Source organism: Rhinichthys klamathensis, unplaced genomic scaffold, assembly GCF_029890125.1.
Source record: "Rhinichthys klamathensis goyatoka isolate OS25496 unplaced genomic scaffold, OSU_Roscu_1.1 h1tg000136l_1, whole genome shotgun sequence".
In the NCBI taxonomy this organism is placed as follows: domain Eukaryota; kingdom Metazoa; phylum Chordata; class Actinopteri; order Cypriniformes; family Leuciscidae; genus Rhinichthys; species Rhinichthys klamathensis.
In genome coordinates, this window is record NW_026606671.1 from 822,485 (window position 1) to 848,653 (window position 26,169).

The 26,169-nt window shown below is 38.1% G+C and overlaps 1 protein-coding gene across 2 annotated transcripts in view; it reads left to right on the forward strand.

Moving 5' to 3' along the window:
• The window catches only part of fstl5 (follistatin-like 5), a 141,763-nt gene that overhangs the window by 86,283 nt on the left and 29,311 nt on the right, over positions 1 to 26,169 (forward strand). For both annotated transcript variants that reach the window (XM_056257240.1, XM_056257241.1), the window contains exons 7-8: positions 16,802 to 16,968; positions 22,135 to 22,255. In XM_056257240.1, the coding sequence (XP_056113215.1) occupies positions 16,802 to 16,968; positions 22,135 to 22,255 (288 nt within the window). The remainder of the gene's footprint in view (positions 1 to 16,801; positions 16,969 to 22,134; positions 22,256 to 26,169) is intronic.

A 26,169-nucleotide genomic window follows, 5' to 3' on the forward strand; every position in this document is an offset into this window, starting at 1 on the left:
CATCTCGTGTGTTACGCAGCTTGTTTGAGCTTCTGCGAGAACCAATGAGGTTCTTTCTTGTGTTACGCAGCACGTTTGTGCTTCTGCTAGAACCAATGAGGTTCATTCTCGTGTGTTACGCAGCACGTTTGAGCTTCTGCAAGAACCAATGAGGTTCATTCTCCTGTGTTACGCAGCACGTTTGAGCTTCTGCAAGAACCAATGAGGTTCATTCTCATGTTACGCAGCACGTTTGAGCTTCTGCAAGAACCATCTCGTGTGTTACGCAGCTTGTTTGAGCTTCTGCGAGAATCAATGAGGTTCATTCTTGTGTGTTACGCAGCACGTTTGAGCTTCTGCTAGAACCAATGAGGTTCATTCTCGTGTGTTACGCAGCACGTTTGAGCTTCTGCAAGAACCATTGAGGTTCATTCTCGTGTGTTACGCAGCACGTTTGAGCTTCTGCAAGAACCAATGAGGTTCATTCTCGTGTTACGCAGCACGTTTGAGCTTCTGCAAGAACCAATGAGGTTCATTCTCGTGTTACGCAGCACGTTTGAGCTTCTGCGAGAGCCAATGAGGTTCATTCTCATGTGTTACGCAGCACGTTTGAGCTTCTGCAAGAACCAATGAGGTTCATTCTCGTGTGTTACGCAGCACGTTTGAGCATCTGTGAGAACCAATGAGGTTCATTCTCGTGTTACGCAGCACGTTTGTGCTTCAGCAAGAACTGAGGTGGTTCATTCTCGTGAGTTACACAGCACGTTTGAGCTTCAGCAAGAACCAATGAGGTTCATTCTCGTGTTACGCAGCACGTTTGAGCTTCTGCGAGAACCAATGAGGTTCATTCTCGTGTGTTACACAGCACGTTTGAGCTTCTGCAAGAACCAATGAGGTTCATTTTCGTGTGTAACGCAGCACGTTTGAGCTTCTGTGAGAACCAATGAGGTTCATTCTCGTGTTACGCAGAACGTGTGAGCTTCTGCAAGAACCAATGAAGTTCATTCTTGTGTGTTACGCAGCACGTTTGAGCTTCTGCAAGAACCAATGAGGTTCATTCTCATGTGTTACGCAGCACTTTGAGCTTCTGTGAGAACCAATGAGGTTCATTCTCATGTGTTACGCAGCACGTTTGAGCTTCTGCGAGAACCAATGAGGTTCATTCTCGTGTGTTACGCAGCTCGTTTGAGCTTCTGCAAGAACCAATGAGGTTCATTCTCATGTTACGCAGCACGTTTGAGCTTCTGCAAGAACCATCTCGTGTGTTACGCAGCTTGTTTGAGTTTCTGCGAGAACCAATGAGGTTCATTCTTGTGTTACGCAGCACGTTTGAGCTTCTGCTACAACCAATGAGGTTCATTCTCGTGTGTTACGCAGCACGTTTGAGCTTCTGCAAGAACCAATGAGGTTCATTCTCGTGTGTTACGCAGCACGTTTGAGCATCTGTGAGAACCAATGAGGTTCATTCTCGTGTGTTACGCAGCACGTTTGAGCTTCTGCAAGAACCAATGAGGTTCATTCTCATGTTACGCAGCACGTTTGAGCTTCTGCAAGAACCATCTCGTGTGTTACGCAGCTTGTTTGAGCTTCTGCGAGAACCAATGAGGTTCATTCTTGTGTGTTACGCAGCACGTTTGAGCTTCTTCTAGAACCAATGAGGTTCATTCTCGTGTGTTACGCAGCACGTTTGAGCTTCTGCAAGAACCAATGAGGTTCATTCTCGTGTTACGCAGCACGTTTGAGCTTCTGCAAGAACCAATGAGGTTCATTCTCGTGTTACGCAGCACGTTTGAGCTTCTGCAAGAACCAATGAGGTTCATTCTCGTGTGTTACGCAGCACGTTTGAGCTTCTGCAAGAACCAATGAGGTTCATTCTCGTGTGTTACACAGCACGTTTGAGCTTCACCAAGAACCAATGAGGTTCATTATCATGTGTTACGCAGCACGTTTGAGCTTCTGCTAGAACCAATGAGGTTCATTCTCGTGTGTTACGCAGCACGTTTGAGCTTCTGCAAGAACCAATGAGGTTCATTCTCGTGTGTTACGCAGCACGTTTGAGCTTCAGCAAGAGCCAATGAGGTTCATTCTCGTGTGTTACGCAGCACGTTTGAGCATCTGTGAGAACCAATGAGGTTCATTCTCGTGTTACGCAGCACGTTTGTGCTTCAGCAAGAACTGAGGTGGTTCATTCTCGTGTGTTACACAGCACGTTTGAGCTTCAGCAAGAACCAATGAGGTTCATTCTCGTGTTACGCAGCACGTTTGAGCTTCTGCGAGAACCAATGAGGTTCATTCTCGTGTGTAACGCAGCACGTTTGAGCTTCTGTGAGAACCAATGAGGTTCATTCTCGTGTTACGCAGAACGTGTGAGCTTCTGCAAGAACCAATGAAGTTCATTCTTGTGTGTTACGCAGCACGTTTGAGCTTCTGCAAGAACCAATGAGGTTCATTCTCATGTGTTACGCAGCACTTTGAGCTTCTGTGAGAACCAATGAGGTTCATTCTCATGTGTTACGCAGCACGTTTGAGCTTCTGCGAGAACCAATGAGGTTCATTCTCGTGTGTTACGCAGCTCGTTTGAGCTTCTGCAAGAACCAATGAGGTTCATTCTCATGTTACGCAGCACGTTTGAGCTTCTGCAAGAACCATCTCGTGTGTTACGCAGCTTGTTTGAGTTTCTGCGAGAACCAATGAGGTTCATTCTTGTGTTACGCAGCACGTTTGAGCTTCTGCTACAACCAATGAGGTTCATTCTCGTGTGTTACGCAGCACGTTTGAGCTTCTGCAAGAACCAATGAGGTTCATTCTCGTGTGTTACGCAGCACGTTTGAGCATCTGTGAGAACCAATGAGGTTCATTCTCGTGTGTTACGCAGCACGTTTGAGCTTCTGCAAGAACCAATGAGGTTCATTCTCATGTTACGCAGCACGTTTGAGCTTCTGCAAGAACCATCTCGTGTGTTACGCAGCTTGTTTGAGCTTCTGCGAGAACCAATGAGGTTCATTCTTGTGTGTTACGCAGCACGTTTGAGCTTCTTCTAGAACCAATGAGGTTCATTCTCGTGTGTTACGCAGCACGTTTGAGCTTCTGCAAGAACCAATGAGGTTCATTCTCGTGTTACGCAGCACGTTTGAGCTTCTGCAAGAACCAATGAGGTTCATTCTCGTGTTACGCAGCACGTTTGAGCTTCTGCAAGAACCAATGAGGTTCATTCTCGTGTGTTACGCAGCACGTTTGAGCTTCTGCAAGAACCAATGAGGTTCATTCTCGTGTGTTACACAGCACGTTTGAGCTTCAGCAAGAACCAATGAGGTTCATTATCATGTGTTACGCAGCACGTTTGAGCTTCTGCTAGAACCAATGAGGTTCATTCTCGTGTGTTACGCAGCACGTTTGAGCTTCTGCAAGAACCAATGAGGTTCATTCTCGTGTGTTACGCAGCACGTTTGAGCTTCAGCAAGAACCAATGAGGTTCATTATCATGTGTTACGCAGCACTTTGAGCTTCTGTGAGAACCAATGAGGTTCATTCTCATGTGTTACGCAGCACGTTTGAGCTTCTGCGAGAACCAATGAGGTTCATTCTCGTGTGTTACGCAGCACGTTTGAGCTTCTGCAAGAACCCATGAGGTTCATTCTCATGTTACGCAGCACGTTTGAGCTTCTGCAAGAACCATCTCGTGTGTTACGCAGCTTGTTTGAGCTTCTGCGAGAACCAATGAGGTTCATTCTCGTGTTACGCAGCACGTTTGAGCTTCTGCTAGAACCAATGAGGTTCATTCTCGTGTGTTACGCAGCACGTTTGAGCTTCTGCGAGAACCAATGAGGTTCATTCTCGTGTTACGCAGCACGTTTGAGCTTCCGCAAGAACCAATGAGGTTCATTCTCGTGTTACGCAGCACGTTTGAGCTTCTGCTAGAACCAATGAGGTTCATTCTCGTGTGTTACGCAGCACGTTTGAGCTTCTGCAAGAACCAATGAGGTTCATTCTCGTGTGTTATGCAGCACGTTTAAAGCTTATGCGAGAACCAGTGAGGTTCATTCTCGTGTTACGCAGCATGTTTGAGCTTCAGCAAGAACCAATGAGGTTAATTCTCGTGTTACGCAGCACGTTTGAGCTTCAGCAAGAACCAATGAGGTTAATTCTCGTGTGTTACGCGGCACGTTTGAGCTTCTGTGAGAACCAATGAGGTTCATTCTCGTGTGTTACGCAGCACGTTTGAGCTTCTGCAAGAACCAATGAGGTTAATTCTCGTGTGTTACACAGCACGTTTGAGCTTCCGCAAGAGGTTGGTTCTCGTGCATCAAGCAAGTTTGGTTGAGCATCTGTTTATGTTCAATGTTTATATGTGAATAAAACCCAAATTCATATGGATTATTTTTACGATCTGTTTATGAACTTTTTGAAGCGTCAAAGTGGTAGTTGCGTTGCTGCCAATGGAGGGACAAAAAGATCTTCATTTGTGGTCCGAAGATTAACAAAACCCTTATGGCTTTGGAACGATATGAGGGTGAGTAATTACGGTAATGACAGACGAACCATTTAACTAATGTTAACAAATACAACTTTTGATTTTAATAATGTATTAGTACATGTTGAAATTAACATTAACAAAGATTAACAAATGCTGTAGAAGTATTGTTCATGATTAGTTAATGTTAACTAATGAAACCTTATTGTAATGTGTTACATATATAAAAGCAATTTCTACACAAACTCTTTCCCTGCAGCAAGAAAACTGATTGATTGCCAAAATAGAATGATATCTTATTTTCATCATTTACAATCATATTTTTTAAAACTATGGGTAATTATACAGCCTATCAATAACAAAAGTCCTAATTAATATTATATTGTATTACACATTATATTATATTGTTAGTGAGGACTTCCTTTCTTATTCAGGGCTTTTGCTCTTTGTAGAAACATTTTGTGAAATTTCTATCCCAATAGAGAATAAATTAGTGTTCCCAATATAGATAAAAGCATTGAGTTCTTGGTTCTAAATACAAGCTCCCTATGGATGGTTAAGACATCCCTTATGTCACAAGAAATGACACATATTGAAAGATTCGAAGTTAAAGCAAAGCTTGCTAAATGAGTTCCAACCTTTTACTCTAACATTCAGCACGTCTGCTCAGTCTCATTTTGATTTTTAGTTTCATCTTCCTCTGACATTTCAATTTGACTCAATTTGCACTGACATTCAGCAAGGGCCGACAGATTTAACGAAAAGGGTCTGGATGGGATAAAAAAAGGGACAACAATGCATAGAGCACTTTTCCGAAAATCCTATTGTTACACACAAAAGGCAAAAAGCAGCTTTTCAGACAGGAAGTAGGTTTTAGAATAAGAATCACTGCCTTTGTCTGCCTCCGTACATTTACTCCGATCTCAGCGGGAGCTTGGATGAGGCGGGAACAGCCCTACAGGCAAACAAAAAAAATTGTATTGGTACTTTTGCTATTTTTCTAAACTTAAAGATAAAAAGATTACAAGACATTTTGTCAGACACCTTCAGAGAACTCCTTCACACTGTCTGTTTTCAGCTCCTGATGCTTTGAACAAATGTTTTTGAAGAGTTTGAAGAATACTACTTTATAAACAGTGCATGTTGGTTGTACCAACAGCATTAGAGTTCATGCTGTGAGCTGGTGCTTTAGATATCTGCCACAACGTGTATGAGAATGTGAGTATGTGAATGCGTTTAGTCAGTTCGACCTTCAGTGTGAAATTTACCCACTGATATGAGCTTCTCAGATTCACCAGATCCTGGCTTCTTTTTCCATCACATGGGCACCTGCTCTAAACCATTTTCTCAATATGTTTTCTCAGTCCTCTTCTACCCTCATTGACCCTGTTCACTCCATGTATTTTCACACTGACAACGATCTGCAGCATTAAAGCAACACGAAATCATCAATTTAATGTGGGCATGTCCAACAAAGCTGAGTTGAGAAAAGTTGAACTTTATGCAAATGAGCATTGATGTAATATGGCAACTTTTGATAGAAGCAAAGTCAGTCTGTCTCCTGTGACATAGTAGTCAAGTGTAGGCAAGATGGAGAGGTTAATGCTACTGTGCGCAGTTTCACCATTCTATGCAATTTGTTTCAGCCCACATACAGCGATAATAGCATAATACAAAATGATGCAAATAAACCATATCAGAAATTGTTGGTATTCTGAGTGAGTTTGATTCGTAGAATGAAACTCATTAATCTTGTTCATGATGTTATGTACTGTATTATGTATTGCAATCTATACACAAACACTGCAGCAAAAAAACGGATTGATTTCCAAAATAGAATGGTATCTTATTTTTATCATTTACAAGATTTTAAAAAACTATGGCTAATTATATACAGCCCATCAATAATGTATTACAATAACGGTCAATAAGACAGCTACCTGGTGACCTGCAGTGATAAAATCGCTCTGTGTGTTTCTCCAGTATTCATTGTGACATTTGATCTGGCTTTGTCTGTTGTGAGATATTGTGATGCAGGAGATGCAGCTGAAAATCTGTAAACAACATGATTTATTGGCTGGTTTTAACATTCATTTGTTGCATGAATGATTTATTATTTCACATGAATATCTCAGACTTACTCTTGCATGATTTTGATCTAGGTGGTCTGATATGGGGGCAAATGTACACTATGGTGTAGTAGACTCTGGTCTGATGGGGTTAGCACACTTTGGTATGATAAGGAAGGGTGAATCTGGTCTGATGGGATTTACTGATATGAAAAGAGCTTGTCATCGTTGACTTGTGTTGTTCAAACTCTCCAAGTCCGGGTGTACATCAGTCACATGGGTATATATCTCAGTCCTGATGGAGGGTGACAGGCCATGAAAGCATGAAACGGTCCAGTTTTGGTTTGGAGAGTCTCTGGTCTTCCTAAAGTAAGATGGAGGGCAAGGGAATCTAAAAGAGCTGGGCAAGGTATCTTATGCGGTGTTTAAGTAAATTATGCAGCCTAAAAACTTTCTAATTGCACTGCATCTAAGTACATTACTGAAAGATGCTGTCTGGGTTCTTCATGCCCTCTCGATTCCATATTGCAGCAATTAGCACATGGTCTATGAGTTTTAGAGACATGCTAAATGTGTTTACTCAGATTCTGGCCCTTTTCTCTGGCACTAGAGAGTATTTTCATTTCTCCTCAATTATTTGAGTAGTTCAACACATTTAAGGCTAAACATGTGACTCGTTTATTCATAGCAGTAATTATAATTAATGTATACTCATGTTTTTTTTTATCAGGCTCGGTTCCCAACATGCATGAATCTCACAGGCTCTGCGAGCATGAGGAAAATTGGACTGGTAATATCTTGCATATATTTCAGCATCAGTTTAGAAATAAGTTTTCCAAATCTGAGTGATGAACCTGCTGAACCAAAACTGGACGGAACGATTGGGTTGAAACTGTCAATCCATTTTGCAAAACAAATAATTTAGTTGACAAAAAGATTAGTTCACAAATTGGTGCCTTAACATGTTTATGCTTGCACTGCTAAAATATACTTGACTTAAGGTAATCAGATTGTTAGTTAGTTGGATTACTTCAGGGTTTCTTATAATGTCTGAAATACAAATTAAAAGAAAGTTGCATTTGTGTAAAATTCGTATATATTGTTTGGGGAACAATGTGTTAAAAAATGACAAATCTTCCTGTCATTGTTCTGCTTTTGACTCTTGTTTACTCATGCTCCTACTTGTGATTGGTGCGTCTACGTGGTTCTTTATCATGATTGGTTTGTTCAGTTGGCATATCTGTATGCTTCATGCTCCAAACTATTTACATCCCCCAGTGGAGTCAGAAGGCAATTACTTAACGCCACGCCGGCCCACAATGCCGTTCCTTTCACCTGTCAGGGCTGATATGCCTCCAGAGAGAACGTCAATCCACCTGCTCTGTCTGCTAAACAGACAAACACGCGCGCACACACACACAGAAATACAGGATCGGCGCAATATCATTGGCAGTGGAGAATTGTGTGATAAGAAACAGGGCCTCACTTGAAACAAAATTGACTTCAGGTGAAAGGCAATACAGACTTTTAAAGATTGCCATATGGGAAGTGAGAAAAAAAAACAAGGTGGCGAGTTAGAGAAAGATAGATTTAAAAAAAAATAGCTCTGTGATACGGTGTGAAATGGACTTTAATTTAACCAGGAGTCTATCCCATTTATTTTCTTGAAAAGTCCCTCTTGTATACGAGCTCCAATTACCCCAATTAGAAGTATGTGTACTGTGATGGCATGCTAATATGAGTGCATCTCCAGTGTCTCTACTGACAAGTGCCGTGGAGATGGTGTTTTTCACAGGTGGTGTGAAGTCAGCCTTTCTTCAGCTTCTATTACTGCCTGTCTCTCACATTGATTGGGTCACAGTAAAGGTTTTATTCCATCTGACTTCAATGACTTCAACTTTTAAAAGATTCTGCAGCTATCACAGAGGCCTTGCAGACTCATAAATGTAGTAGTGGATGGGCGGCGGAGAGCGGAGCATGACTTTTGATGGAAGGGCAGCTGGTAATTATGATTGAAGACCGTTGACGGCATCGCTGCTTGTTGGAAAGGGTCTGTTGTTTTGTTTTCTTGAGCTTTTATATTGTATATTGTAAACTATCCTAAAGTATCAGTTCTAAAGTCTAATGACTGAAATATTGGTGTTCCTCTGGTTTTCTCTTTAGTCGTGTTTACATAGTGTTTGGGACTGACTTACCAACAGGTGTGATTCTCAAATTGTTGTGTTTTGGGTTGACTGAGAATGCCTTTTACATTCCCGTTAAATTCCTGAATATGAATTTAATTTAAACTGAGGTTGCAAACAGATGCTGATAAGCATTTCAAATTTGGAGGTAAAATAGAAAATTTAAGCCGTGTTTCCACCGCAGGAACTTTCCCCAGGAACTGGGAACTTTGGCGTGGTACTCGGTGTGTTTCGACCACAGGAACCAGGGTCTAAATTAAGTTCCGGGTAACAATTTCCCCCTCAAAAAGTCCCTGCTTGCGAGGTAGAAGTTCAGGAACTTTCTGGGGTGGGACTTGGGTGCTCAACATGCTGATTGGTTGAGTTCATGCCGCATTTTGAGTTCAAACCACTATTTTTCATTTTTAATCTGTTGCGTTCCGTGCTCTCCTACGTCACCGGACTAATTTGCTTAATCTTCACGGTACTTTAGACAGCAGTGGAAACAGAAAGCAACAGTTTTGGGGCGAAAAAGTTCCTGGGACAAATTGTTCTGGGTAATTTCGGTGGAAACGTGGCTTTAGTAACACTTTATTTTAATGGCCCCTTTAGACATTCTGTTGACTATAAGTATCGTTGCACCTACATGTCAACTAACTTTCATTAGAGTATTAGTAAACTCTCTGCTTAACCCTTTAGAACCTGGAGCTAAAATAGGTGTTTTTCACACATTTTGATTTTTTGACTGTAAAATTCTAAAATAATGTGCTATCTTCATGTGCAAGGTGTCATCTTTTTCAGAAAAAGATTAGCTTAGTTTCAACAAATTACAGTTATTGACCATTATTGTGTGCGGTGAGTTTGTAAATAGAATTTAAATAGACAAACATTTTTAAAAACGAGAATACATTTTCTGATTTTTATTTCGAAAAAAAACAGAAAAATCACAAACGAAAGGAACTAACACTTTAAAGTTGAAAAATGAAGTATAATACGTCAGATACAAGTCTTTTTTGTGACATTGGGTTGCACAGTTTTCATTTAGGACACTTTTTTTCATACACGCACACATAGGCCTACAAATGCGTCCATTCATAGGCACGCACACATACACATGCATACACCACATGTAAAGGTACGTGAAAGAGTAACGAAAGAAAGAGTTTAATTAAAGAGTTAGAAAGAGTTTAATTAAAAATCATCCCAATCCCCTCTTCTGCTGTCTACTACCACTTCTTTCGCGATGTATTTGTTAGTTTCTTTTACTATTTTATGCAATCCAAAACACTCTAAGCTGCCGCGCTTCGTATCTCTCTGTTCAAATCCTTCCTTCCCGCTCTGCCAGAAAGCAGCTGTCATTTGCTGACGGAATTACCGTAATAAGCCGTATATTGCAGAAAAGCGCATGTTGTCTACTGTCAGGGGCAATTTGAATGGTTTTGATAGTGCGAACGGTTGAAGAGTTACGGTACAATGAATACAGCTTGCTGGTCTGTGTCTGCGACGACACAGCCGGTTCTAAAGGGTTAATATACTATGCTAACACTATTTTGATGGTCCCCCAACAGACATTCTACTGACTACAAGTAACTTTACAAGTACATGTCAACTTATTCTACTAACCCTACCAGTCTACTTATACTCAAATAAGAGTTAGTTGACATGTAATGAAAGCTAGTTGACATGTAGGTGCAATGTTACTTATAGTCAACCGAATATTTAAAGGTGTCCATCAACATATAGTGTAACCGAAAAATTCAAAGAAATTGAAATTCAAAGAAATCCCCTTAACTGATGCTTGCAGCTAGAAAGTTACACTACTGTTCAAAAGTTTGGGGGAGTGGCGTAGCGGGCAGGCGTGTTGGGGGGCCCTGCAATAAACAACCCCCTAAAAGAGGACTAAAAAACGTATTCTGCTGCTGTGTGCATGGGATGTCTCTCACTGAGTTGGATTAACTGTAGCTCTGCTTGCAGTAGAAGCATCACCACTCTGTAATGGGAAAGACTCATGCTGCTGCTGTGAGAGATGGTCGAGCCCTGAGGGAGAGTCTACTCCTCTACTACACGTGCTCTAAATGAGGGGGCAAAACCTGTACTTGCTGCACTGTCATTAATCACAAACGTTGACTCAGGATTAAATGCCTGGACAGCAGCTGTCATAATATTTCCACATAATGTAGTCTTGCATTGTGATTGGTGCACCATATTTGTTTAGGCTGCATCTGTGTGTTTTTAATACCATAATCTCTTTCTCTCTTTCTGTTTCCGACACTGACATCCACCTAAACAAATACTCATCTTCTCACTTGTATTCCTTGTTCTTGAAAATCCATTTTTCTTTTCATTCCTACAGGGAATTGTAAAACGCGGTGCCTTGGAGCAAATTCCAAATCTATTAAGACACAAAAGAGTGTAATTGAATGGCTTGAAAAAAATATTACTGAATTCTAGAGCTCACTCATACACATGGTCTGTTTTGAAACGTAGTTGTACTTGTACTGATTTACTGCATTCAGGTTTTATTTTTTGTATTCATGAGAGTTCAGATTAATTTTTGCCAATGGCAATAGGGTAAAAAGATGAAGATGTAGCCATTCTTTAAAGGAATAGTTCACCCCAATTTGAAGGTCCAAAAAGGACATGATATAGCACCGTGTGTGTGTGTGTGTTTTCAGGATTGTGTATCTCAAGTCACAAGGACCACTTGCATGATACTTTTATGTCACTTTTTGTCCTTCATGGTGTCTGGCAGAAATAATCTCTACTTTTTTGTATAAAAAAGGCAGAAGCTCAGATGTTCTGTAAAATCAAATTTTGTGTTTCAAAAAACCGTAATTAATGACAAAAATGGAAATATAAGAATCCTAGAAAATATATCAAGATTTAATTGTTGCCTTTTGTGTATTGTCTATACACTCCATGAGAAGTCTATACTCATAAATAGAAATTTGATATTCATGCAAATTCCCCGCCCATTACTGGCATTTCCTGATATAATATGGCATGAGCTGACAGCACTATCATAAAATGATTGGTTGACAGATGTCAGGTGATTAGGAAAGGAATAAATAGGTTTGCCTTGATACACAGGAAATTTACTGTCTAACATTGGCTGTTTAGTTTCTCCAAATTCAGTCTGCTTTTTTCAGTGCTGATTTCTGAGTACCTCACATTATTCTCTCATTCCCCCATACTGTTCTAAAAGCCCCAATCTGGTAAGTCAGCAAGAGTTCATTCTCTTTGTCCACACCACTTTTTGAAACAGCTTGCTCTTGTCTTTTTTGTTTTTGTGTTAGTGGTGCTGAAATGGACATTTTTAAGTGAGTCACTGCATTCTTAGTGGAAAACAACAATGTCAAATTCAAAACTGTCAAAACTGGCTTGTTAAAATAAGTTAAATACAGCTACAGTACTAACCACGTATTCATATTTAAAAAGTAACATATTGATGTATTGTTTACTGTAAAAAAAACTAGTAACGTAATTTTTTATATTATTGAAATTAAACAACCATTAAAATTTGGTGGACAGCAACATCAACAATCTTTAGCTCATGCAGTCTGTTTTAGCTAGGTTAGCATCCTAGAATTGATGGTTAACACCTATGTTTAACACATACATTCAATATGTCAGCTACTAGTTATGCAACACACCTCTGCTTTTCTCATATAGAATTGGGTTATTTGAATGGATTTTTAGTCATTGTTTAATTTTTGTTATCCTCAGCTATTAGTAGACAAAATAATGAGTAACTGCTACGAGCTAGCCTGCTTTTTACCTTAGGCTTGTTGTCTTTTAGCTAGCTGGCCCATAACATTTGTTTACTAATTAGCTTATAAAATACAGTTTAGTGCAGAACAACTCATTATGTTGTTTACCAGTTGATTACTCGCATGAATAGGAGAAAAAAAAATGTATTGCAAGTTTTCTGTAATTTTATGTTTAAATATGCTAATCAGGCTATATCTAATTAATATGTGCTAATTTGCATATATATTTTGAAGTGACGAATCTGACCATTGAAAAAAGCAAGGTTCAAAAATGTATTTGCATTTTGTTGATATTTTCAATGAAAAGACATTACCAGAGGGAATTATGAATATCTCCTTTTGTTACCCTGTAAATCAGGAAATACTGCCAATAGCCTTAAATTGATTTCCGCCCTATTTTTAGGCATAAAATGTCATATAAATCTGGCCAAGAATGATCTATCAACAAATCCCTCCGGACAAACCTTCACAATATAGTTAGGAATAAGACTAATGATGTTCTAAAGTTTGGTGTTTGTAGGTGCTACAGAAGTGGAAAATCGTCACTAGGAGTGTGAGAAACTCATTTTGAGAAAACGGCCTTTAAAGATTTGTATGGCAAAATTCCACTAATTTCTATTGAAAGCCATGAATTACAGACAAAATATGCTTTTGGTCCAAGTAAATTCCATGTATCACACTGTATAACATCCAAAACTCATTATTGCTTCATCCATCACTAATCATAACATCCAAAACAACACATCCACAGTCCATCACACAGGTGAATATGTATCTGCCTGAGGGACTCACAACCACTTTAGGATCCCACAACTACAGATTTGTTTACTATTATACAGTAATTATATTATACAAAAACTGAAATGTGTTGTGTAATGTAATTATTTTGTATAGTGTGTAAAGTATAGTATAATGTGATGTATGTATATAATGTCAGAGCGCGTCACGTGACGACTCTGAACGAATCACGTTGTCAGAAATTGCCATTAGCCAATGAGATTGCATATTTCGAGTTAAATCGCCGATTTTACATCATGATTGGTTGCTGATAAACAGGAAATTACCATATTTGGATCCGACAGCATTGCAGAGGAGAGGGAGAAAGCTTTCTAGCGGTATATGTGATGACAGGGTGCAGACGGCGTAATTTAGAACGCCAACTTTTGATGAATTTAGGCGAAATCTATACACGCAAACAGACTAAGTGTAGTAAAATAAAGACCTAAATGTGTATTTTGGACTTTTTTTCAGCACAAGTCTGAAAGAAGACATGTTATTGAAGTGAAATAGCCCAAAATCTCAAAATTGACCAGTGAAAAAAAAACAATGTTTTTGCCTGCCGTGTCTTTCCTTAATGACAGAAGTTTCATTTTTTGGGTGAACTATCACTTTAACTCAGCCGTGTAAAGATGTCTTTAAAATGCCATTTCATAAGTAGGCTACTTCTCTGCCACCTTTGCAGTGTAAATTTGACAACAGACACGTTAAGGCTGTTCTGTTTCTGCTCAAAATTCAGTGTAAAGATGTAATGCCGCATAAAAGCCAGTAAATTGTCCTTGCTCTGATCCAACTCATCTCCTAATATCAAAGTATAGAGTTGCGATCGCTGTGTAAATGCCTTTATTCCACCTCTGAGCAGCATTACACAGTCTGTGTGAAGACACTTAAATGCCACTTCAGAAGCACTTATGTGTCACCTTTGCAGTGTAAATTTGACAACTGACTGAGTTTCTGCTCAAAATTCAGACTTAGAAATAAGCAAACTCTACTACATATCTGATCTCTGGTTAAATACATAAAAAGTGACACTCATGTATTTGTGCTATGGTGCATATACTCTCAGATCCTCTCTCTTTCTGTCTCGTAACTGTTCCACAGAAGTATTCCCCTGAAATCACTCATGAACGCAGAGAGTGTGCCATGCAGAATGAATCTGACATTAAATGAGGGTTGCTAAAGGTGCACCAGCGCTACACTGCTGTTATCCACTATATGAGCTGAGAGCAAAACAATGAATAAGAGACATTACCGACTAATTTGGTAAATTAGCTTTAAATGAGAGCACAGCGCTGAAATGCGAAATTGCCGCTTGCGAGGCGAGAGGCATGTTTGTCTTACGTGCAAGCTGGTTATAATTCCCAGGATCTTTAATTGCATAATCATTTGAGATATCCCAACCCATGTACTCATTTGTTTTGCCGCAGCTTGATTACGTTTTTCACTTGTGTGCATCTCTGTGCATCGCTGTAATTAAAATAACTGAAAAATCCTTTTAGATGTCACTAACATGATCATGGGAAGGAGATCAAATCAATCAAGATTCAGTGCAATTGTATTGAGGAAGCTACTTTACAACTAGCTCGTCAGCCTGGCATAAATTAAAGTTGTTAAAGTACTGTAAAGGTAGTCTTGAAAAAAAATAGTTAGCTGTAAGCTAGCAATACAAAACTACACTATTTAAGAAATCTGTTAAATAAATGAATACATTTCACCTTGGTTAATTGTTTCTTTTTGGAATGAAATGAGCTGCTCTCACTCTACAGAAAAATGTATTTTACTTAAGAGCATAACTACTTAGCTAGCAGAGTGCTGACGCTGTTCTTGGAGATCTCATTTTGACATTTTTCTGATTTTTCTCATTTGAAGGCTAGTCGCTGTCAGCTTTATTAGCAGGTGGCCTTGGTTAACCCAAAAGGTCAGGGTATAGCTCCACTGAAAAGCAAATGAAGAGACTTTACCGTTAATTAGACCAACCGAAGTGTTTGGCACCTGGCTCTGTTATTCCTCTCACGCTGTAGAAAAACTGAGAAATGATATATGAGAATATATTTAAACAGCGATCCTATAATGACTGAATGACACTGTTGAGTCTTGGCTGTGGAGATAATTAAATCCAAACTAGATGTTAAGTTGAGTAGTTTTTAGTTGAAAAGAAGCCTTCATAATGAACTGCCGTGTTTGGTCGGCCTTTCTGCTGAGAGGCTCGTAGGAACAGCTGTTCATTCTCACCGTCATTAAAATCTTAATTTCAAAACTAAGTGAAACTATCAGGAGATGCGTACTTAAAGTAACACAAAGCCTATCAAGATCATTCTAAAAAGTGTTGTGAAGCTATGAGTCAGATTGTAAAGCAATCTCAGCTCTCGCCTTGGGCAGTACAGCGACTTCAGTCGTATTAGATGCTCATCAGATTCTCTAAAGAGCCGGAGCTGATTGATGGGGCTCATAAATAGAATTGGGTGTTGGGGTTTATTTGTTATCCTTGTCCCGCTCCAGGTGTCTTTTTGCTTATATGTTATGAGAAAGGTGACATTTCAGAGCTAGAAAACATAGTGGCTCGTTGCACACATGATCTGTCCCAAAATCTAGTAAGCTGCCTATGAAGGCAGCATTATATGCATGCTCCCATTTTGGCTCATTTCCGATGCAACTTTGCTTATATCTTTCACAGTGAAGACAATATAAGAATGCATTGCATCAAGCTCAGTGCAGTGTTATTTTAGTATTATTTATATACTATTATAGTATTTATTAATATTTTATTTTTCTATTTTCAGTATTCATTTTAATTTTATTAATTGTATGTGCTTTTGTCATTTGACCTATTTGCACATTTGTGCAATTATAATATAGAGATCTTAGCAAAACATGGCCATGAGAGGCCAAAAACTTATTGAGCCTTGAATTAAATCTGGACTGAATACTGACTATTAGCTGAAAATGTGAAAAAACATGACATTTGAAATGTTGTGCTATCTTTTTTATCCAAAGTACTCACAAACAAATAAAGAGATCAGACACATTGCCCTCAAGAGGCTGTGTGTGTGGGGGTTAGTGCTGGTTTGGACTTGAACCGGTGAACTGGTTTGGACTTGGTTCATGGTCAGGTCATACCAGGAGCAGCTCTGTATTTATTCTCTTTTCACTTTAAATAATGATGCATCTGTGTTACCTTTGGACCAGCCTGATTTATAAAACTAGAAGTCGACTTTTGAACCTCCATTTAAGTGTCTGCAGTGCTGTTTATTGTTTTATTGGAATGTTATGTGTCATAGGAAGTGACATTCACACCGGTAATGTGGCATCTGAGAAAACTAGATGATGTTCTCCCTAGAAATCACATGTAGTCATGTTATGCAAGATCCAACTCATTTTTGAAGTCAGTTTAATGTAATTTAAGTTGAAATTACTTTAACATCCAAGTGGATTGTGCTATAAAAAATGTAAGGCAGCAACTTATTTTTAAAATATATTTGAATGGCTGATGTTGACACCTAGTGAACAAATTTACTGGGAAAAGTAAAAAATCAAGCCGATATCAACCACACTTTGTCTCCATTTGTTTTTCAGAGGTCTATCAGCTTAGCCTTCCCGAAGACCAAAAGCTGAGCGTTACCACGGTAACGGTGGGTCAGAGCGCTGTTCTCACGTGTGCCATCACTGGAGACCAGCTGCCGCCAATCATCTGGAGACGCAACAACCATGCCCTCAACATGCTGGAGCTGAAGGACATTAACGTGAGTGACATGCGCCTTTACCCTAATTTTGTCTCCGTCACACTCTGCTTTTACTCGTCAAGCGTGTGTGTGTGTGTGCGCGAGCCATCTGGAAAGTGTTGCAATCATCTACCTTTTTAAAGCTGATGAAAAGTGAGCGGCAGCATTTTCAAGCCAATAAATTGCTTGACACACAAGTGCAAACGTACATTCAACAGCGAGCTTGTTTTTAAAATGATACGACGTGGTGTGAGATCATTCCATGTTCAATCTAATCTACTTTGTCTTTCTCAATGTGCTTTCTGCTCAGTTTAGCTTTTAACGTAATGGAGTTTGGAGTGAAACATTCAACAAAGCCAGGCCAGGTGGGATTTCACAAAAGAAACCTACAAATAACACTAAAAGAGCTGAAATTAAAGTCTCCAAAGTCTCTTAAGTTTTCAGATGTTCCACAGTTGTGCCACGCTCCAGCTATAATATATATTTATTACAGCAACCTTAACCAACCCAAGATGATGAAATATGGCCCCATGATACCAAATTGAGATATGAGTGATGTTTTAAATGTTCGCACTGTAACGCAACATAACTCAACGCGGCTACAACTCAATAGAAAGCACATTAGTGTAAATGAGAATTGAGAGAGAAAATACTCAAGAGAAACTAAATGGGTTTGGTAGTTTGTTATGATGCTTGATTGATTAAGCCAATATGAAAGGAAGTCATTTAAGAAAAAAATAGTTAACAAAAGAATTTAACAGATGTACTTAAATAAATGAAAGCAGTATAGAGAATATGTTATGTCTCTCGTGGGATATGCTACAGGCTAGAAACTCAGTTTGTCTAATATAAATGAGTACAAATTCATTCAACGCTGTGTTATATATTTATGAATAAATATATGTGCAGTCTGCCCGAGAAAAGGTTGTTGTTTTTTTTCTCGTTTTTTTTGGTTGTATTCCCTACAAACTACAGTTTATCCTACAATATATTATTTTATTTCATTTTTTTATGTAAAAATACACAAACATTTATTATTTTAGTGCCACATTATGTAGAAGAAAGCTTTTCATGCTTCTGTATGTTACACTGTATTTTTATTTCTATTACTGTGTATATATTTGACCAGCCAAAAGCCCGTTCACTGGGGTATTTATTCAATTGAGTCAACACTAGCCTCTGTGTCATCCTCGATTCATTAAACGTTTATGAGGTCTTTAAATGAGTAAGGAGTCCGTGGCTGCCAAGATCCATCTCTAGAACCTTCGCCCTGCAGTCCCTTCCACAATATCAGCCAGACGGGACATACACACTCACACAAGATGGTAGCATCTACATGAATAATCTACAGACTCAGAGGAAAGCTTGTTTAAATGTCAGCAGCTCTACAGACAATCCTTTAGGACAGCAAAGCTGGCTGACCTACACCAGAACATTCACACACCGTTGGGGTATCCTGCCTTCCCAGAGCAATTATTGTCATCATGTCTGTCACAACCGTCCCACATGAAGCCATGTTGTATGAACATTTTATTATATTTTTTATATTTTCTTTGCATTTCTTTCTATCCAAGTATAGTTGGGGCTATATTGTTAAGTTCAGTGAATTTAATTGTTATTGTTATAAATGTTTCGTTTGATTTTAATCATTATGCATTTCTTTTTTTCTTGTGTCTACTTTTTAGTCTGCCTTCAGAGAACCTCATCTTTTTTTAGAGTTGTTTTGTTTTTGTTTTGTTTCAATTTGTTTCGTTTAGTTTAGGTCTTCTGTCAGATAGAACCCCATTATCCAAATATAGTTGGGGTTATATTGTTAAGTTCAGTGAATTATATTTGTATAAATATTTTATTTTATGCATGTCTTTCTTTCTTGTGTCTACTTTTTAGTCTGCCATCAGATAGAACCTCATTAATGCAAGTATAGTTAGAGGTAATATCGTTAAGAGCTGTGAATCTCTTCTTCATGGAAGGAAGCATCTAGTGCACGTTAATGTGATAAAATGAGGGCGCTTGCTGAGCGTTGCATCATGGGACGCTACTGAGACCACCACATGGCCATTATAAAGCGGCTCCCTGAATACATAAAACAAAGGAAGAGGATTTAAAGACTCAAGTAGTAACTGTGGGTAAAACTTTACTAAGGATTAGCAAGAAGAACCGTTTGAACTAGCATATGGTCTCACACTGTTGAATACTGTATAATGGCCTATAAAGGTGAATGATCAAATTAAAAAAGACTGCCTAAAGTAGATGTCTAATCATTAAAAAGTGACAGCTGTTTCCTATGCAAAAGAAATCTGATAACCAGGAGTTAACTGTCTTTGCATGTTGAATTTCTCTTTTGCATCAAAAATTATTCTTGAAACTGAAATGTTGTTTCAATTGATTTCCTTTCTGCAGATCCCCTCTCAGGTAGGTTCATGTGTTTGGGTTTGCATGCCTGTAAGCTGCTAGAGTCTGAAAACCCTAAAGCTAATCAGTTCTAACACCACAATTAACCCTTGGTGACTCACAAATCTGAAGACTGGGTTATGGTGCCTGCACTATTGAGCTGGTTCAGAGTCAAGGGAAATGAAGGAGCTGATGGTTTGCACTCTTCAATGCCTCTTCAAGACATCCTATTTCTCTGTTCATTTACCATGAGCTTTATGATGCCATATGCTAGACTTATATTTTGCAGTGGTTTGCTCTATGTCATATCCCTTATAGTATACTGTACATCAGTGTTGGGGAAATGCTTTAGCTTTCCAATCTTCAAGCTTTAGAAAAATTAGTTACACTACAAGTTACTATCATTCTTGTATTAAACTGATAGATGTAAACCTAAATACAGTTAAAGTATACATATAGAATCAATCAGGGAATCAAATAAATCATCTGAATGAATTCCCATAAATGAATCACACTTCTCAACAGAACTTAAGAGAGAGAGTATGGGTTTGATTAATGCCTCGGTTTGTTAGGTTTTAAAGCTGCATGCACAATATAATGTCGCATAAAACCAGCAATGTACCATCATGCTACCCTGGCACTCATTGGTAAAAGTAGCTCATTAAGTAGAAAACTGAGCTAAGTTAACAGCATCAGTGCTGTTAGTTAAATTCTCCACAATACTGGTGTACACATTCATTGTGGTTTTGTGTTCATAAATGTGAGTGTCCGTATATTCAATCTTACTGCATGATTCTGGCTTTATCTGGATTCTGCAGCCTAATCAAATCAAAATTTACATATTTAATCAGAACCATCTGAATCGTCCTTGAAGGAACACTTTCATGTTCCTGAGCATCAGGATGACAGGAAAGGCCAGTTGACCTTGTAAAAACAGTGGCGTTTGAATTTATTAGCTTCATGGGGTTTTGTTTGGACGTTGATGCCGTTTCTCTTCAGCCTTTGTTGTCTCTGATGCTGCTTGTTGCTGTACGCACTGATTCTTCTTCTTTTCTATTCACATCATTAGACTTTCAAATGACTTGGTACGATCTGATTTCGTTTCATATTCAGAGGCTCCTCTGTTTTGCCTCTTTATAAAGCACTTTTTACTGTACTGCGGTTTTCACTCATTAAGAGCACGTTGTGACGAAAAGCTGTTGTTTACTTGTTGATTTGGACAATCAAGGTCGTGGGCTGTAGTGAGCAGTTTTGCATCCTTATTAGTGCATATTAACACACAGCTAAACTGCCGTTCTTCGTTGATTGTTCTATTACAGGTATGTCCAAAGGCCAGTTACGGCCCGCAGCTTGTCTGTTAAAATATATTACTGTATATGTGGCCTGTTACTGTGGTAACACTAACTGAAATCAAGAGATTGTGGCAGAAATGTGGGATATTCATATAAAAATGTATTATATTATTAGACATGTCAGGAGGAATGATATAGTCATTTCAACGGGAGCGGACTTTTCACGAGAGATGATATTACTGCACCGAGTCGAAGTGCTCCCAAGCACTTGCTATGGTATTCTGCCATACAATATAGTTATCCATTTTACACGCTTAGAAAAGCGCAACGTTTTATTATGTGTCACCGTCCTAGGTCGAGTTACACTACTCGTGTAACTGTATTTAAAAAGGGAAAACGTGGAGGTGTTTGGTCGCTTCTCTTCTTGGCACGTATTGAATGAACAGGGCTGAGATAAGATCTAATAAAGTTTCGCCGCAAGACAGCGATGTAGTGCACGCACTGAGACGAGAGAGGTATGCATAAACTCGTCTTAGTTAAGGGAATAACATAGTTTATTTCATATGAAAAACCAGTAGAGTATCCCTTTAATGCTATTATCTGACTTGATAATTTGAATTATCTTCATTTCAATTTAATCTGTTTATCTACTCATTTTTTTGTGGAGTTTAGATGCATGTTCAGGTCTATACCTTCTGCATAAATACTCATAAATAAATAAATAAATAATTCTTTCTTTGTATTTTTTTTTAACTCTTTTGTCATTTTTAAAGAGATAGTTCACCCAAACATAAAAATTCTATTATTTACTCACTCGCATGAAATTTAAAACCTGTATGTACTTTCTTTCATCTTGCAGAATGCAAAGATACTTTTTAAAAAAAAAAAATATATATATATATATATATATATATATATATGTATGTATCCATGCAATGAAAGTCGATGGTGTCAGATGTAATTTTGAAAAAATCATCTTTTGTGTTCAGCAAAAGAAAAAAAAAGTCATACACGAAATTAGAAGAAAGGGAGGTTGAGTAAATTATGACAAAATTCAGATTTTTTGGATGAACTGTTCCTTTAAGTTTGTTGTTTTTCTCAGAAGCAGTGTGTTGAGAATAAATGGTGTGTGTAGCGCTTTAATGACGGCCTGCAGCAGAGCTGATGCAAATGTCCGCTGCAATCTGCTCCTATTGATTACCTTGTTTTTTAACTGTGCCCATTCTCCTTTTCTTTCTCTCTCTCTCTCAGTCCCTCTGTATTTTCTTTTCACTATATCACAGAACAGTTTCACTGCAAGCTGCTCTCTTTTCTCTCTGCAATCCAGTATCTGGATGCTTGATTGCACTCCCACTTTTTTATTTGCAGATATATGCATTCAAACTAACGTTGGTGATAGTGGTTGACTCTGGCATTTCCAGTTCTGGGCTGTTGTTTCCACTTGTGTGTCATAATCTCTCTCTCTTTAAGGTCATGTTGATGTAATTTTGTGTATTTTTAACAGGATTTCGGAGATGATGGATCACTGTACATTACCAAGGTGACCACTACACATATGGGCAACTACACCTGCCATGCAGACGGCTACGAGCAGCTATTCCAAACACACATCCTGCAGGTTAATGGTATGTAATATACAAGCATATTCACTTGTGTAATGAGCAGTCAGAATCAAGTATTCGAGAGAGCATGAATTTAATCCAAAATTTTATATGCACTGTGTACTGTACAGTAGCTTGTGCAATGTATATGTTCATAGCAAACACTAATAGTGAGTACTTGACAACAAGCATTATCATCTCACATGTTATACTGTAGGTGGCACATTATATACCAAATGTTACATGCTTTAATAATCACTAAATAAGTGAAAAGTAATAGCTGAAATATGTTGATCCACAAGTATGTAAAATTAATAGCTGAAATATGTTGATAAAGTTCACACCAAGGACGATAACTATGGTGATAATAAAAATATAGTTCTAAAAATTGTTCTAAATATAAAAGAATAGCAGAGTCCACACCACACCTATAAAGGCACACAGAAACGGTGTAGTAAGAATCACTTTCGGAACGATTTTTTTCAGCTGATGAACAATTAAAACAATGACAGCCAATCAAAACGTTATCGTCCGCTGTTGTTGAAGCTAATATAGTTGTTGTTATAGTTATCTTTACATTAATCATTCTTAGTATGTACAGGCCTTTATATCTGTATTTTCAATAAAAAAATTCTTAGCAATGAATAGTATATAAAATGAAATGCATTTTAAAAAATACCTATACACTTATTCTATATTTATAAAACAATACTTATACAATTAATAATAATAATAATGAATCATAATTTGTAATTGTATTACACTTCAGCTATTACATTTTACTTATAGTAATTATTACAGCATTAATTATTGTATTTTTACTTATGTTAATTAGAGTTTGTAATGCAGATTTATGCATAAAAAAATCATATAATAAATTATTATTATTAAATAATATAGTTGTTAACAGAGTATTCAGTTTATGGTCCATAACACAGAGAGATTAAAAAGAAGTGGACAATTAAAAATGGCATGCTTTTTTATGATGGGGGAAAAAAGTGTCTTTTTGCATCTTTCTTGTAGCCTGGGAAAACCCAGACAACTTCCGGCAAATTTAGATTTGCTCTGAAAGTTAGTCTGGCAAAGAGCTCATTCAAGCCCATTTCCAATCCGTCAAAATCGAGGCACCAATCAGAAACGTTGGGGCGGGCTTTACACGATGACGACAGCGCTGGGATTTTGAAGCAGATTTTGCAGCTTACATTACAAAGATGGATGCCGCCGTCGAACATCACTCGTTCGAATCAGCTATCGCGTCTGTTTTAAGCGATTTGAACGTTTCCTTTTTGTTAAAAACCGAGCAAAGAACAACACTCGGAGATGTTTCTCCGCCGCTCTGCATAAGCCATCTCCTTCATCGCTCTGATAGGTTTTAGGTCTATCCGCGACGTGCGTTGGTGACGCCCCTCTGGAAATGATTTGTCTATAACGCTTTGCCAGACCATAACTCAGTTACAACTGAGAATGGTCTGGTTTTAACCAGGCTATCTTTCTTGTTCTCTGCGGCTGAAATTGTACGTTTTTCACCATTCCTTGATCTCCTGCTACCTTTTTCCTTGTTGTTTCTCATTGACACATGAAACACATGGCAATCAAATGGCCCTAAATGATAACATCACAATGCAATTGAATGAAAAACAATTGAATTTGCCTCCGGAGCCGTTGCCTAGCAATTAATCGTGGTCAGAGCTGGGAGAAAATGAGAAATTAATTAAGGGATGTGACACATATTCCCTTTTTGTGTTTTGAGCCACAAGGGCACTAGTGCTCCCCTTTACCTAATTATGCTTCCTGATGACCAAGAGCAATGGAATTTTGCCTGATCTTTTTTTCTTTCTTTTTTTTTTTACAGTCTACAGTCAGTTTGCTAATGCTTTTACTATTATTGCATCTGTGTAGATTAATTTAAGCTAAATGATTTACATTTCTCTCAAACAATTTTTAATTAATTTCCTGCACGGCACACGTAAATGACGGCTAACCTTTTGGCTTTAAATTGTTGTCCTTAGCGCCTTTTTCATTTAGAATAATGACAATATAATGTTGTTGCTTTATTTTTAAGACAGGGTTTTGCTTGATGGTTAACCAAGGTTAAAAAATCAGGCAAAAAAAAAAAGAGAAACATTAATAACCATCTCTGTGATGTAGTATGTATACATTGTGTGTGTGGGTGTCATTATTTGTTTAAGAGCAGTGTTAGCTGTGAAAATGAAAGGGGTCGGACAGGTTCACAGAGACCCGCTGAGTCTCCGAGATGGTGAAATGGAGAGGAAACTCTAATCGAGGACACTGAAAGCTCATCAGCACCGACGCACACACAAAAGCACTAGAAAAACACACAATTCTCTGTTCCCCATGTAATGGACACGTCCGTCCGCACACCAAGAGAGACAAAGACAAACATAAACTAATAAATCTGACTCTCAATTTCACGGAGGAACAAATACACACAGAGAATTTATCCGGTCCAGTGATGGTGGACTTACACACTACCGAGCCAAAACACTTGCTTATTCTCACAGAAAATCAACACTGAGGAAAACAAAGAAAGGGAGTGAGATTGGAGGAGACGAGGGGCCATGAGACTTTTGTGATAGAGCTGTCAGCTTTGATGTGTTTCACACAGGGGACAATCTCAAGTCGATCCCCAGGTAATAAAATACACACAAAGACAGATAAAGGTACACACACACACACACATACACACACACTCAGAAAGAAAAGTCATTTCGTAGGGATTTTATATCATTTCTAGGTTAAGCTTAGTAAAGAATAAGAACGAGAGAGTGCTGGTTGTGTTCTAGTTCATTTAACCAAAATTCTGTCACTTGGTGTTTCTAATGTAAATCTCTAGCTATAAAAATAAATATATTTTTTAAAAAGGATAAATAAAGGGATAATTCACCCAAAAAGGAATTGTGTCATTATTTTCTTACTGTCATGTTTTTGCTTTTATGCGGTTGTTTTTTCCCCCCAAAATGAGGGTTTTTGAAGATTATCCTTGGTATTTTTCTCCATATAATTAAAGTATTAAATATACAAGCATATTCACACTTACTTAATGACCAATTTGAATCAAGTATTTAAGAGCATTTAAATGACATTCAAGAATGACTTGAATTCAAGGAAGCATCTGCTTTATCCTGTTTTTTTTTTTGTTTTTGTTTTTTGTTTTTTAATTAGTGTTTTTGAAATTTGTCCTTGCAATTTATATTTACATTATATTTTTTCCACATATTAAAAGTGAAAGGAAACCAGATCTGTCAAGCTGTAAAAATGACGCTGACACACATCCATATAACTTTTTAAGTACATTACAGAGTTTTGATGGAATGTATTTGAAGAATAATGTCTTTAGGAAATAATAAAATTTCGGTTTGTTCCTCACACAAATCTATTTTAATGGCTTCATAACACTTTTCAGAACACAAAGCAGCATTTTTCTTGTAATATTAATATTGAAATAGGGTAAAATGTTGATTTTTAACTTGCTTTCTCAAACTCAGTATTACACTGAGATTATACGTTTTCCTACATTTCCTTCATGCTTCATGGCTTTGTTTTCACACGGTTTACTGTTTATCAAAATCTGCTCATTAGCAATGAGCTGATCTTGGAACACCACAAGGACCTGAGCTCGCGATTTTTACACTAAATGATTTCTGCTTTTCAATCGTGAGTTGAAGCCCACAGTCCCAGGGAGCTTAATGCTCTGATTTCACTCCCTGTGTCTTGAAGCTAAGCATTTCATTAAATCAACCCCCTTGTGTGCTACAAAATTGGTCACCCTGCCGGGACTGTCCAAACATTTCCTCTCATTTCTCCCATTTCCTCACTTATAGAGTTCTAAATAAAGTAAATGGTAAATAAGCAAAATGATATATATGTACTTTCTTGTAGAATGAAAAAACCTCTTATTTCACCATGCTGACCATTTA